At 31.7% G+C, this 14,543-nt stretch overlaps 1 protein-coding gene across 4 annotated transcripts in view; it reads right to left on the bottom strand.

The window, feature by feature from the left end:
* Positions 1-194: 194 nt before the first annotated feature.
* Positions 195-14,543, bottom strand: part of LOC122505673 (filamin-A) — a 92,662-nt gene continuing 78,313 nt past the window's right edge. For all 4 annotated transcript variants that reach the window (XM_043617455.1, XM_043617474.1, XM_043617462.1 and 1 more), the window contains 20 exons: positions 14,318-14,505; positions 13,871-14,075; positions 13,631-13,768; positions 13,381-13,554; positions 12,999-13,306; positions 12,339-12,567; positions 12,121-12,249; positions 11,522-11,737; positions 11,101-11,277; positions 10,701-10,940; positions 9,662-9,805; positions 6,072-6,230; positions 4,654-4,802; positions 3,661-3,847; positions 2,976-3,235; positions 2,472-2,640; positions 2,093-2,311; positions 1,815-2,011; positions 1,296-1,598; positions 195-373 (listed from right to left, as the gene is read on the bottom strand). In XM_043617455.1, the coding sequence (XP_043473390.1) occupies positions 305-373; positions 1,296-1,598; positions 1,815-2,011; positions 2,093-2,311; positions 2,472-2,640; positions 2,976-3,235; positions 3,661-3,847; positions 4,654-4,802; positions 6,072-6,230; positions 9,662-9,805; positions 10,701-10,940; positions 11,101-11,277; positions 11,522-11,737; positions 12,121-12,249; positions 12,339-12,567; positions 12,999-13,306; positions 13,381-13,554; positions 13,631-13,768; positions 13,871-14,075; positions 14,318-14,505 (3,860 nt within the window). In that variant the 3' untranslated portion in view covers positions 195-304. The remainder of the gene's footprint in view (positions 374-1,295; positions 1,599-1,814; positions 2,012-2,092; positions 2,312-2,471; positions 2,641-2,975; positions 3,236-3,660; positions 3,848-4,653; positions 4,803-6,071; positions 6,231-9,661; positions 9,806-10,700; positions 10,941-11,100; positions 11,278-11,521; positions 11,738-12,120; positions 12,250-12,338; positions 12,568-12,998; positions 13,307-13,380; positions 13,555-13,630; positions 13,769-13,870; positions 14,076-14,317; positions 14,506-14,543) is intronic.

Here is a 14,543-nt window from a genome sequence, read left to right as displayed (position 1 = left end):
TATTGCGGTTAAAATAGTAATAATCTATATTCCAATTCACATTCTTTATTTTTATGAAAACAAATTTGAATTAAAAGTGTTTATACCTATTATTCTATTTTTTTTAAATTGCTAATTTTCTTTTAAAAGAGCATGTAAGAAGTTATGCGCGAATTGTTCAGTTGCTATATAGTTTGATAATGAAGAAAGAAAAATTTTGATAAATATTTTATTGAAAACTCTTATATAAGTTATAATATATAATAATAATAATAAAATAAATCTATTAGTTCTTATAAAGTAATAACATTGTTATGCTTGGTCCTTATAATATTGCTTGTGAACCGCGCCACGATGTCAGAGTATGATGGCTCGTTGAGTATGTGTCAGCGCTCTGTGAAACAAATTTAAATTTTTATTAAAATTTTCGATAGAAGAAATTCATTTTTTAAGGTATTCCACGGAAAAAAACTTGTCGAGAATAAATTCCGAAAAATAAATATCATGGAAAATTCAATTATTTTTAAAAATGTTAATAAAATTATTTTCCATTAGGTAATAATTAGTTTTGCTACAATAATTTATAAATAACTATTTTTATGTTTTAGAATGTTAAATCAAATTTAAAAATTAAATAGTGATTTTTAATTGATTGTAACAGTAAAAAAATAATTTTTTATTCAGTGCAAATAAAAAAGAAGAAGCCAACAACTACGCGGTATTCCCAAGCGGTAATCCTTCCAAGTACACTTCTATAAGTATGCAGAAAGTAACCACTTTGTGCTGCATTCATGTTACAGGGAAGTAACTCTTTTCCAGCAGGTGTTAGACAAATTACTTTTTTAGGCGTTTCATTGAGTATCTTCACGTGGCACATCTTGGAAACAATATCATTGAGATATTTGTATTTAAGCATTTATAAATTTCATAAATTTTAAACAAGTTTCAAACAATGGCAAGAAGAATTTAATAGATATTAAACTGATATTTAAAATCTCGATCAAAAAATAGTATCACTAGTGGTCTTTTTAATAAATAAGTACAATTAGCAACCTTTTTCCCATTAGTAGCACACTGAGAAAACTGTTTGCTTGTACCAACAAAATATTTATTAGAACAGCGCGAGCGCAAGAGACCATTTAATCGTATTCTGTAGATTATTTAGTACGGACAACCAAATTTTAGTAATCTCAACCAAAAGTGCTCAACAAAACGATTTTGTTATCATTACAATATTATTTTTCTCAGTGCATGCTAAACGGTTGTATGCGCAGTAAACACGGTGTCAACAGTCGCATAATATTATCACTTGTTACCTGTGTTAGCATTAATAATTCATCCTGTGTGTCGACAATTTTAACAGGGAATGGCGAACCAGGTACGAGAACACCGGCCCATCTCACTTCAACCCTGTAATCTCCAGGTTCAGTGGGGTCATATCGACACAATATAATTCGATCCTTTTGCGTTTCCCTCTGCATTTCAACTCTGAACGCTCCTTTCGGTCCTCGAACTCTTACAGTTAATTGGCCCGCTCCAGCTCCTCTGGTATCGCAAATAAACCGGGACTGGAATGTTGCTAGCACACCATGTTCTATTCCTGGCCCATAAACTCGAACCTGTTTTCAACGGAAACAAATTTCAAATTAATTTGATCCCATTTTATACTGGATAAACCAGACAAGTTTCTTTTCTTTTCTTTTCTTTTCTTTTCTTTTCTTTTCTTTTTAATCAGGAATTTAAATATTATGTCAGTTCCGGAACTCGTATTACTTAATACTGTTTAATGAATCATTCGCGAATAAAAATAAAGTCACTAGAAAATTAAATCTTACCTTAGATGCATCAGGTGCACCGGAAACTCTTAAAGTAAATGGAGAGCCAGTTACATGTTCGCCGGCATATTTTATCGTCAGTGAGTGTCTTCCTGCTTCCTGAGGTTTCACATTTAATGTGAATGTTGCGTCTCCATGATCGTAAAGTTCACAGTAGGCAACTTTGTGCGGTCCATCGCAATGAGCAGTTAATTCTCCTGAAATTTTATTTCAATAATTCTAATCTTTTCAAAATTAACGATTAAAATGAAAATAAACGTTTAAAACTTGTCTCGTACCAGGACCTGCTCTTCTTGTATCAATAAAACTTCTTATCTCCTGTCCAACAATTCCGTACTTGAGTCCCTCTCCGGAGCAAACTACACGCGAGGCATCAGCTGCACTTGTTACATTAATTTGTAAGGGACATCCTTTCAATTGTCTTCCATTCCACGAGACAGTCATTAGTAGTGAATCAGAAGTGAGAGGTACATAGCTGGCTCGATAAACACTGTCACCTGCAAAAGTAACACTCAACAGGTAAACTCATTTATTTTCTTCTATTTAATATGCTAAATTTCATAATAAAAGAAGCAGGGGGCAGGCATGAAACAAAACATTCAATTTCAATACATTTTTTTAGTAGTAAAACTTGATAAAAACTAATGGAACTATTACCTAAATGCTGGACATTTACGTTGACTTCATTAGTCGGTGAGAAAAGTTGAACCTTCGGTGTTCCACTTCCGGCCTGCGAACCGTCAATCGTAAAACTAACTTCTTCACCACATTTAGCTGACGTTAGACCTCTTCCCCGCAACATTACTCTACTTGTGTCTTGAAATTGCTATTCAGACAATTTTCAGAACATCACATTAAAATTAAATCAAGCAAAGTTTTTTAATAACATAACAATTTTTTATAAATGTTTTAAATAAATACATACCTAATATTATTATTATTTACAAGTAATTGTTAATAAATAAATAAAATATGTACATAAATATACGAATATACAATTAAATAGGGCGGATAAAAGAGTTAAAAAAACACTCGGATCTGCTTGAAACTTGTTACTCTGGGTTTTTTTTAGGGTTTCTGGTAATTATTATGAAATTGATTAATTAGAAAAAGGAAATTTTCGAAAAGTTTGAATACAATTATTTAATCTAAATAACTCACCTCTCCATCGACAACTGCAAGTTTCGGTGCACCTGGAAATGGAACGCCATTGAATGATATTTCAAATCGATGCTCTCCGCCATTAATTTGTGGTGAAACAAGCTTCAGCCTGTTATTAGAAGTCATTTCAAAAGATAGGGGATGATCTCCTATTTTACCGGTCAGTTCACCAGGTCCAGCTTCTGAAGTATCAAAACTTATTTTATTTGAAGCGTGAATTTTTAATCGTCCCATTTCATCACACAAAGCACCCCAGCCTCCTGTTTTTATTTAAGAAAAAATGCAGCAGTCATATTTATTTGTCCTTTAAAAGAACTCAGTTTTTTTATGAAACCAAATTCAAAAATAACTGAAGATACTCGAATCTTAGATTTCAACATTTTTAATGTCCTTCAAAAGTTAGCATCGACATATTTTTTCTTTCAATACGAAACCAAAAAATTTCAATAATTTTTTCAAGGATTTCAAGTTTTTTAAATACGGCGATGGAATTATTCAAAATCTTGGGTGAATAGAATAAGTAGTGAAATTTTCAACACTAAACATAAGAAAAAAATATTATTCAATGCTGAGCGTCGGTGCCAACTTTAAGGAACTTATTTTTAGAGTAATAATAAAATAATATAAAAATCTGAGTTTTTCTTTATTAAATTAATTTGCCAGTGGTGTCGTTTTCGAAATTTACCTATGACTCGTAAGTTTTTAGTGTCAATTATCTTTGGATGCCAGGGGGAACCTGGCAGTTGCTGCCCAGCGCACACGACTCTAACGTCAAAAACTCCTACTTCCGTTGGCGAATACGACACATTCCAAGTTCCGGGATTCGCTCCTGCTTCAATGGTGGCTTTGGATATACTGTCAGGACCGTCAACCTGTAAATTTTTCACTGTCTTTACTCAATTGCTGTTATGTCACTAAAGAACATCCAAATGCAATGCTTCGGCTAAATCCCTTACCGATTCCGACTTGACTTTAGGGATTTTGCACATTACTGTGGAGAAGGTGAAAAGAATTAAAGAGACAGTTGCAAGTCTGTAGACATCGCAGACTGCAATAGGAACAGAGAAAAGTGCATTAAGCTGAAATCGTGTCAAGAACCTCAACTTGGTAGTACAAAAAACTAGAAATACATATTGCGTAATAGTGTCTGACAAGAATATTCCAGAAAACACCAATTTTTTAGAGGCCAGAGGTGGTGTGATACCTTAAGTATAATTTTTTCTCAACGTGTGGAAGGAATTCTTTTAAAGCTCCACATTTTACCGTCGCTTTAGTTAACTTAAATTATTATTTATTATTTTAAATAAAACATCTTTAATTATCTGCATATTATTTTAAGAAGGAAGTTGAATTAAATTGAATTCACAAAGACCTTCAGTGAATCCCGAATATACGAATTGGATACCTTCCCGATTCTTCTATTTGTACCAATTTAGTGGACGAATGGAGCCTTTCGTTTGCACAAACTGGTGCAAATTGAATGAAATTAAATCGAAGAGCCTGAGTGAATCTTGCATTCTACCCAAAATCTTAATTGTACACGCAGATTCATTCGTTATATATAAGCATTCAATTTGACAAACTTCTCCCGAACTTGCCGTCATATCGAGGTTTGGGTGTATATTCAAAAAGACCGTAAAATGGAATTGAAGAGAAACTATTTGAATTTGAGTCTCACCTGTACAGCTGGAGGACTACGGGTACCAGTTACTACAAAATGAGCTGGTTTTCCTACGACTCCAGTCAATAAACCATCTCCTTTTGCTCTAGCTTGTCCTGCTGCTTCCACAGTGCATTTTACTGGACTACCAGGAACAGTGCAACCTCCTAATTTAGAAAAAAATCAAATCTTCTTAACAATTCTTCAAAATCAATGTACATTTTTTCTTCACCTAAATTACTTAAAATAGAATAATTAGCATTTATTATCTGCAAACTAATTACTTTACTTAAGTGAGATAAATCTGCTTGTCATCTATTATTACAAACAAATGAAACTGAAAATGGCGCCCAGTTATTTTGGAAATTAAATTTTAAAGTTAACTATTGTTTTCAAGCTGAAAGTGGACAGACTTTTTCCCTGACCCTAAAGAATATTCTGATTCACTCAAGAAATTATTCTAATACATATATATTTATTTGTGAATATTATCAATTGTCAAATTATTAGAAACATCAAAAGTCTTTATTTAGATCAAAATTATTAATCATTTATTACTACATTTTCAAAAATTATTAATTTAAAATTTTTTGAAATTCAATTATTTATAAAAATTTTTTAATGCAACTATTCAACTTTTAAGTAAAATTATTTGTTAAATTAATATTTTAGTAGTTCTTCAAGAATTAAATTATTTAAAATAAAATCTATTTCATATTCTCTAAAGTTTAATCTTTAATTACAAAATTCATGAGGAATTAAATCTTTTCAATATTTTCAAAGGTTGATGGACACTAAAGTCCAAAATTTTCTTATGAATTCTAAAAATTTAATATTTTTCCAGTACTTTTGGTGAATTTCCCTAACTTTTTCCTGAATTGCCTGAACATCCTAACCTGTAGCAACCCAGTAAAAAATTTTAATTATTAAAACTGTGAATAATTTTGTTTAAAATTTCTGAAAATATAGTTAAATTTTGGAAGAATTTCAGTAGTAATTTTTAAAAATAATTAAACTTTAAAACGTTTTTCATAGAAATTATTTGAAATTTTTAATTCCCCTGGAAAAAATAAATAAGTATACATATTTATATATATTTATTTAACGAAAATTATTCATGTTTTGAATAATTTAATTTAGAAATTTTGAAAGAACGATAGCTACTTTTTTACTAGTTCTTTTCAGTTCTAAAGCTAATTTTGACTACTTTTATTAATTACATAACGTGTGCGGACTTGCGGAGTCTGTTAATGAAGAAACATTTATTATTTCAGTTTAAAATTCTATTTCTAATAGATTGTTGGTCTTGAAAGAATAATAAAGGGTCAAATAAATATAGATTTTCAGTCGATGCTGATAGGTGATAGGAATGAAAAACGAAAGCTTTTTGTTACGAATGTGGTAAATAAGGGAAATAAAAATGATTGACTTCTTACCGTAGGTGACATTAATCATGTACGTTCCAGGAACACTGGGTGAGAATTCAATCAACTCCGCTCCATCGTTGAGCGGTGTGACTTGCAGAGGAAGTTCCTGTCCCAGAGGACTCGTGGCCGTCACATCCAGTTCGGCCATGCCAGCATCTGTTTTAATCACTGAAAAAGATTTGTCGTTATCTCTGTGCTCGGGCACTTGGCAGATGATCATTTTGTACATTTTATTATTCGCCATTCTTTGAGAAACATAGTCGTCTCAAGCGGCATTTGCAAGGAATTAGTTAAAGTGGAGGCAGCGCGAAATGCGAATGCACCGAAACTGGAAAAGACATTTTGATTAAAACGCTCGCGGAACCTGCGTATCAGAGACTGCATTCACCTCTCCACACGGGCAAGGCTATTTGAAAGTAGACTAGATTCGTGATATCTGCTAGCACACAGGCAGCCTTGAGAGGCCTTCTAGTTATGTGTGTGTGTGTGTGTGTGTGTATGTGTGTGCACTAGAAAATAAGAAAAGTTATGTGACTTTCTCCCATGCAGTAATTTGAATATGATCACTTCTCATACAAGTGCGTCAATTACAGTCAATTACTTCTTTTTTCCTCGCGGGAAAACTGTCTTCTCTCTCTCTCTTTATCAGCGCAGCGGTGAAATTCAATTACTCGAAAGTGTGAATAACTATGTGTAATATGGGATAATAATCGTAGAGAATTTCTTCAATACGGGTGTGAACATTTCTTCTCTTGTCAATTACACTTTATCTCACTTTTTCATATTTTCAGAACAACAAATTTTCAATTAAGTACTACATACTAATTATGCAAGTACGATTTTTAAATTAAAATTAAAACATTTCTATTCTTTAGATTAAAGTCTACCAAATAAAGAAAAATTGTCAAACTTTATTTTTCAAAATTTATAATTTAAAACAATTTTGATTCGATTGTATATGATTGTTTAAACAAATATTTTAATTTCAAAACTATATTTCACTTATCTTGTTTTTAATTATTCTTGTATAAAACCAAACTGTATACAGATAAACGGGAATAAAATATTTCATTGTTCCGATATTATATGTATGTGTACATTTAAACAGCATAGAGTTAAACGAATAATTTAACTGTGTACAATTAAACTGTATCGAATTTATAAGTTTAACATTTTTTTAATTTCTCTGTATACAGATGAACTGTGCAGAATTAATTGTAAATAGAATTGAATCTATTATGTGCACACTTTTTAATTTTATAATAATTTAGAAATGTGAAACATTCTACTTTTAATTAATATTAAGTTCTTCAGGATTTTAGGTCATCTTATCACTTACATAATTATATCTCCTCAGGCACTAAACGAAACAATCCAATTCAATCAAATTTTCGCGATGGAGAACGAGCTACTTTTCAGTTTTATTTTCGCAAAAATGAAGAAATTTCAGAAAATGTCATTTTTTTTAAATTTTGACTCCATCCACATCTTACAATAATTGTAATCTATTATTAAGGGGGCAGTCTGGGTCTTCTGCACGTATTTTCAACAATTTTTTTTTCATAGTGAAATTTATTTAAACATTTAAACATTTTTACATGTTATTACACATATATTAAACTAAATAGAAAAAATTTCTTTCTATATTTTTTGTTATTTATAGCGAAGAAATGTCGACTTTAAAAAAAAAATCTCGAAAATCTAGTTGACATGATATCTTCAGTCAGAACAGACGGAATCAAAAAAATCCAAACGGATTATTAAAATATAAGTTAGTGGTTACAGCCGGAACTAAAATAAAAAAATTTCATTGAAAAATAACAAAATGGCGGACTTTTTACTTTTTTTAATCCTTCTTTTGAAACTAAAAATGTTAAAAAAAACCGGTAACAATTATTTAAAAATTATGATTTTAGTTCAGGCTGTAACCACTTACCTATATTTTAATAATCCGTTTGAATTTTTTGATTCCGTCTGTTCTGACTGAAGATATCATGTCAACCAGATTTTAGAGATTTTTTTTAAAGTCGACATTTCTTCGCTATTAACAACAAAAAATATAGAAGGAAATTTTTTTTATTTAGTTTAATATACGTGTAATAACGTGTAAAAAATTTTAAAATGTTTAAAAAAATTTCACTATGAAAAAAAAATTCTTGAAAATACGTGCAAAAGACCCAGACTGACCCCTCAAGTATCGTTCAGAGAGAAATGACAAAATTGAACAAAATTTAGCCAAAAAAAAATATTGTCAAATTTTTTAAAAAAGTCAAAAATTTGGTTTTGCCTTTTAAATTCGTATTTATTGTTTATTTTTAAATTTTATTATAAAAATGGGTAGTGTTTGTCTTGGAAAGTATGTGGCATCTGCAATTCTTACAATAAATCCTTATCAATATGTGACGCGACACGAGAAAAGGGACCTATCGTTAAAAAAATCGATTTTGAGATTATGGTGCTATTCGATAGATTATTCTTTGCTCTTTCACGTGAAAAAATCAAAAGTTGAAAAATTTAAATAGTGTTAATAATATAAAGCCCGAAAGTTAAGCATGTACGCGTAAATACACGGGTTTTCTGCGCATGGCGTCGCTTTAAACGCTCTCCCTGTAAAATTCTCTTTTGCGGCGATAGGTCCCTTTTCTCGTGTCGCGTCACATATGAAGAAGAATTAACATAAGTTTTAAGCGGACTAAACCATGTTTGCAGTAAAGAGCATTTTTGTTTGAAATTTTTTTGAAAAAATGAAAATTTTATAAGAGTGCGTATTGCTGAAATATATGAAATGGGAGGAAAAATTTTGCAACTATAATTTATTATTAATGATTGTTAATTTATCAGTCATTAATAGAAACAAACACTGGAACAGGAATTGATGAAAAAAAGGTTGATGTAGTAACTGAATAGGTACGTAATTATTTTCTTCAAAAGTGACTCTTGATAAGAGCATTAAACTTGCAACGTGATTTAGAAGTGAAAGTTTCATGAATGATTCAGTGATTATGCAATATGATTACAACCCTTATAATATTTGCCGAGAATGTAATTCCATTTTCTTTGCTATTCATTTTAGGAATTACGAAAAATTAAGTGAAATATTTCATGGATATTTTGCTAACATAAAAATCGAAATTTTTTACCGAAATTTTTTCAAATAATGCAATCTTTAATTTGATCTCATTATTTCACTGTCATCAATTATTATAGAACGGTCTCTTTAAATTATAGTCGATTTACAGAAAGAGAGGACATTGCATTTCTTAAGGTTCAATGAAAAATTGTTATTAGTGCACCAGTTGTGCAAACTATTTTAATCTGATTGCAGACAGAAAGAAATCGTTATTTCAAGTAATTGAGGTCGTCTGCGATCAGACAATTATAACAAAATTTTAAGAAGATGTGTTGATGACATTGATTCGTGTTAACAGATCCTCCTCACGTGGCTTAAAAGTCAGAATCGGAAAAAAATTTATTACTTATAGTGATAAGCAAAATAAAATTAAAAAAATGAACTATTTTACAGACTAAGTGAATAAATATAAAAAAGGTGTAACGTAAAAAAAATTATTTACTTTTGTGGGAAAAATTGGACAACTTACATTTGAGTGCAACGTGGTCGTGAACAGCCACTGTTGTTGGTCCCAGTTCTTGTAATTTTATTTTATTTGGATCGAAAGCTTGGCAGAAAAATGGTGAACCTAATACCGGTTTTGCTCCTTGTAATACGTCAATTTTATAAGTTCCTGAAAAGAGAAAAGTAAAACTCAATTTGTAATGAATTCTATCTTTTTATATAATTATCGAAAATATTGTCTTATTCTTTTCTTTCTTTCCTTCGTTGTTTCATGATTACTTTATTAAATGATTTTTAAATTTAAAAAAATATCTTTTCTAGTGTAACTAACAAGTAATATTTTTCAATGAAATCGACAAACGTTTGATAGATTACACGTCTTGTGAATCAAATATTCGAAAGTACTTTATTACTTAATAGATAATAATGAGACTCCAAAAGTGAACAGAATTATTTTTCGAGATCAATATTTCACTTGAAAACGATATTGTAGCAAATATTTTTCGTTATATTTGAAAATTTAATAAAAAATTAACAAGTTCGATTTGTCAATTACAATTTTCAATTAAAAATAAAACTGAGAATTTTTGGAAGATATATTTATAAAATAAAGGGAAAAAATTCGATTTGTCAATCACACTTTTTACAATCTATATATTTGTAAAACAATTTCAGAAATTTTTATTTAAAATTTTTAATCACATTTTTTAACAAAATTATAATTCTTTTTAGAAACAAATGAAACAAAATTGCACAAAATTTGTACTTTTTAAATAAATTTAGCTGAGGTGTTAAGCTTAAGACAGAATGTTTGGAAATATTACACGATTTTCACAAATTTTCCTTATGAACAAAAAGTTGGAAAAAGTTTATAACGGGACTGAAATTATTTTCGTTTCATCTATATGTAGTGTTATTTTTAATTATATTCTATTTTTCGTTTTATTTTATTAACATTACTTTAATGTTTTTTAATAAAAAGTGTAATATTTTAATGGACGATTTTGAAGAAAATCCAGACTTGTAAGAATGATATGAATGTAAATTCCGCAATGAAGTCTCACCAGTTAAATGAGTTGTGAATTCAGCTAACAAATTCCCATCTCGATGCTGATAACATCGCACAGGAACTGCATTGCCTTGTGGTCCACTAATCACTACATCGAACTCCTTTCCCGGACGTCCCAGCGTTTCAATCGTAAAAGATGTAATTTTACCCACACAAGATTGATACAATCCCAATCCCGTTGATGTGACTTCTCTTCCCCCCGTGGGACCCCTCACGGCAACTTCAACCGGACTTCCTGCAAGCACACAACATTTTATCGCGATATTTCACAAAAACTATAGGCGTAAAAGTGCTCAAATTATTCAAGTTGCTGAGATAATTGTACGCATAATTGTTTATAGGACCTAGAAAGACAAAAGGCCTTTCATTGAATTCATCAAGTAAAAAGAGAATACCTTGAATGTGAACGTCATTGTACTTAATGTGAACCCGATGTGGAGCAGCTCGCGTTGGATGAAAAATAACTTCGTAAACGCCATTATCTCTTTCTCTTACTAAACTGTCAACATCTGCACCTCCCGCCCTGACGTTTACGCTCAATTTCCCAGGACCGGCCTCCTTCGAAGCGACAACTGCACGAAAAAGAAAATATTATTTATTTATTACACTGGAACGCCGGTTTAGCGGACTTTTTATTTTTTTCTCTTATATGTTATACGGAAAAACATTTACTTTATTCTAGTAACTGGTTAATTGTCTACTGATTGTCTATTAATTTTGTTGATTTGAACATTTTTTTAGCGGACAGTTCGCTAAACCGGCTTAATTAATTGACAATAATATTTCAAGATTGCAAGCATAATTTCAGAAAAGTACCTAAAACTGTGCCTGGACGATGACAGACGGTGTCGGATATTTCTTTGATGGTCACTTTGGTTGGATCGAAGACCTGCAGACTCTGAGAACTTATCATTTTTGGACCATCGCTAAAAATTACATTGTAAATCCCGACTTGTCTCGTTCTTATTTCCACACGATAGAGATTGGAGGAGATTTTTGTCAATGCGCAAGGAATAATAATGCCATCTGGACCTGAAAGTCAATATTATTCAATATGTTGTCTTTTCAATTGCAAATAATTAGAATTTTAATTTAGTGTAATTATTAGTTTCAAGCAGAAAATACTTGTGCTTATCTGAAGACACATAAAAGTTAGCAGTCATTTTGCAAAGAGTGCCTTCACCAAATTGTTATCTGGAAACTCTCGAAAAATAAAAGACTTAGTCGTGGTGGAGGACTTTTCACTATTTCACCACAGGACATCCGAAGAGAGAGAATGAAATCCTCGAATTATCGAAATTAAAATTACTATTAATACTACTTTTCTCAAATAACAATATTGCAACAGATTCCGTACTGACTTTTCCTCATTGATGATGGTTATAAAAACTCAAAAAACTTGTGTTAATACGCACTTGTAATTTCGGCAGACACTGGACCAGCGAGACTTGGCATATCCAGATCCATATAAGCGATATTTCCAACCCGGATCATTGAAGGCCCATCGAGAATGCTACCGACGACTGGGCATTTGAACGGACTCCCTGCAATTCGCCATTTTCAAAAATATTAAGTAATCGTAGAAAATATACAGCAAAGATTATTCTAAAAGCGGAATAGAAAAATTCCATACCTGGGACATTGTCATCGTTAAAACTGATATTAACGTAATGAGTGCTGGTTGTTTGGGGAACAAAGGTAACGTCATAGAGTCCTCGAGCGCAAGCAACAACTTCTGCCTTTACGGTATTGTTTTCAGTGCTTACTACCAATTCTAATGTACCCTCCCCAGCTTCCGCAGCATCCACGGTAAACGTTGATGCCTGTCCCAGTAGAGCTTCCGAAAGTCCGGATACATGAACCTTTAAACAATAATTTATTTAGACACTCATATTTCTGTCTCCACATTAGCGTTATCCATTAGTATCCCGTGAAAATTTTACTTTTAATACTACATAATTAAACATTGCGGCTACAAAAGGGCAAAATTTTACTAATTTCCTTAACCCTAGCAGCTAAACTATTTCACCTAATGTTTCGTCCAAAGTTTGGATCAAAACATATAGGTATAATTAAAAAAGATTGAAAACAATTTTTCTCTTAAAATTATTTTTCTAAATTTTACATTATTTGATGAACTAAGAAATAAAAACTAGAGTGCTAAAATTATTACTTTTTCAATTGTGGAAAGCATTAGATTTTGATTGACGTTAAGCACAAGTTTTATTAAATGAAAATTAATGCGTCACAAAACAAAACAGAAAAAGGTGACACATAAAATAATAAAATGTACCTTAGTGACGTCATAAATGTTGCAAGCAAAAGGCGATCCTTTTATGGGTTCACCGTCAAGTAAAATGCTGATATTGTGCCTTCCTACTTCCGTTGGCGTAAAACTGATATTGTACTTTCCGTCAATTGGTTCAATAGTTATGGGCAGGGCAATATTCGACGGAGGTGTTACGATAACATCACAATTCATTGATGCCGTCTGAGGATCAACATTAAATGATATTAATCGTTTGACAGCTCCCAATTTTAAATTGTGACCTGTTATTAAAGTCTGTCCAGCTCCCACCACTTTGCAACTAAAAGGTGAACCTGGAAAAGAAAAGTCTTTAGTTGCAGTTCAAGAAGGCATTCAGAGCAAATTAAATAATAATCAAGCGATTTACCTGGTACTGGTTCGCCATTAAATCGAACACTGAGACTGTGCATCGCTGCTTCTTGGGGTTTAAAATTGACTCTGAATTTTGCATTACCTTCACTTTGAACGTAATTCGGGACATTCTTCCCATTAACTGCTACAATTATTTCCAGATTACCAGCTCCTGCTTGACTCGCATTAACTAAAGAGTTTGAATGATTTTTAGATTAGTATAATCAATAAAAATTGCAACTATGCGAAGCATTAATGCCACTCACTACTGAAGAATACTGGCTTTCCTACTACTCCATTGTTGATGTCCGTAACTTTAACTTTATCTGCGTTATAAGCTTTCACGAGAAATGGACTTCCTTCCACGTGTGAATCGCTCAGTTTAACTTCAACACTGTGGTCACCTTTAGAAGGAAGCGGTATATTAATTTTACAATTTTACACAATTTTTCAGTGAAGACTCGGGAAAATTAGTTACTTGGTCGTTTGACCAATTAATTACTTACCAACATCTTTAGGAGTAAAACCAGCATTGTAGGAACCATGTTCAGTTTGTTTAATTTGAACAGGTATGCTTTCCCTTGTAGGCGAAAGAACTTCGATAACTGGCGATCCTAATGAAGGGTTTGCTTCGATTGTAAATGTAGCGATTCGATTTACTGACACCTTCTCCAATACTTCTGTTATCAGTACTCTTGCCGTATCGCTAACCTAATTTTTAATTTTAATTTTAATATCTTCCCACACTACTCAGACTATTAAAACATTCCAACAAACACCGTCCTAACAAGAAATTCACAGTATTGTACGCAAGTTACAAACTCATCATTAACAAGTTTGGGATTTGTTGTATAAGCTCATTGCTTATATATAGAATTCTAAAATAATAATAATTTAACCCTTTGCTAACCACAAGAATTTAATGCAACAAAAATCTGAATTGTGAATACAACCTGACAACTGAAGGGGCTACCAGGTACGTCCTCACTGTTGAATCGCAAATCCACAGTATGTACAATTGGTTCTCGAGGTGTAAAAGATATTGCATAGGTGTGAGAACCCTGAGCTTGGGCTGAAGTTGGAACTCGGCCTCCATTCACTGTTACTTCTAAATTTCCTGGTCCGGCTTGACTGGTTTCCACTAACAAGATGAATTTAAGAATTCAAAATAAAAGCAAA

Source organism: Leptopilina heterotoma, unplaced genomic scaffold (assembly GCF_015476425.1).
Source record: "Leptopilina heterotoma isolate Lh14 unplaced genomic scaffold, ASM1547642v1 Lhet_113, whole genome shotgun sequence".
Classification (NCBI taxonomy): Eukaryota; Metazoa; Arthropoda; class Insecta; order Hymenoptera; family Figitidae; genus Leptopilina; species Leptopilina heterotoma.
The sequence above is the reverse complement of the archived record's forward strand: the minus strand, read 5'-3'. Positions and strand labels throughout refer to the sequence as shown.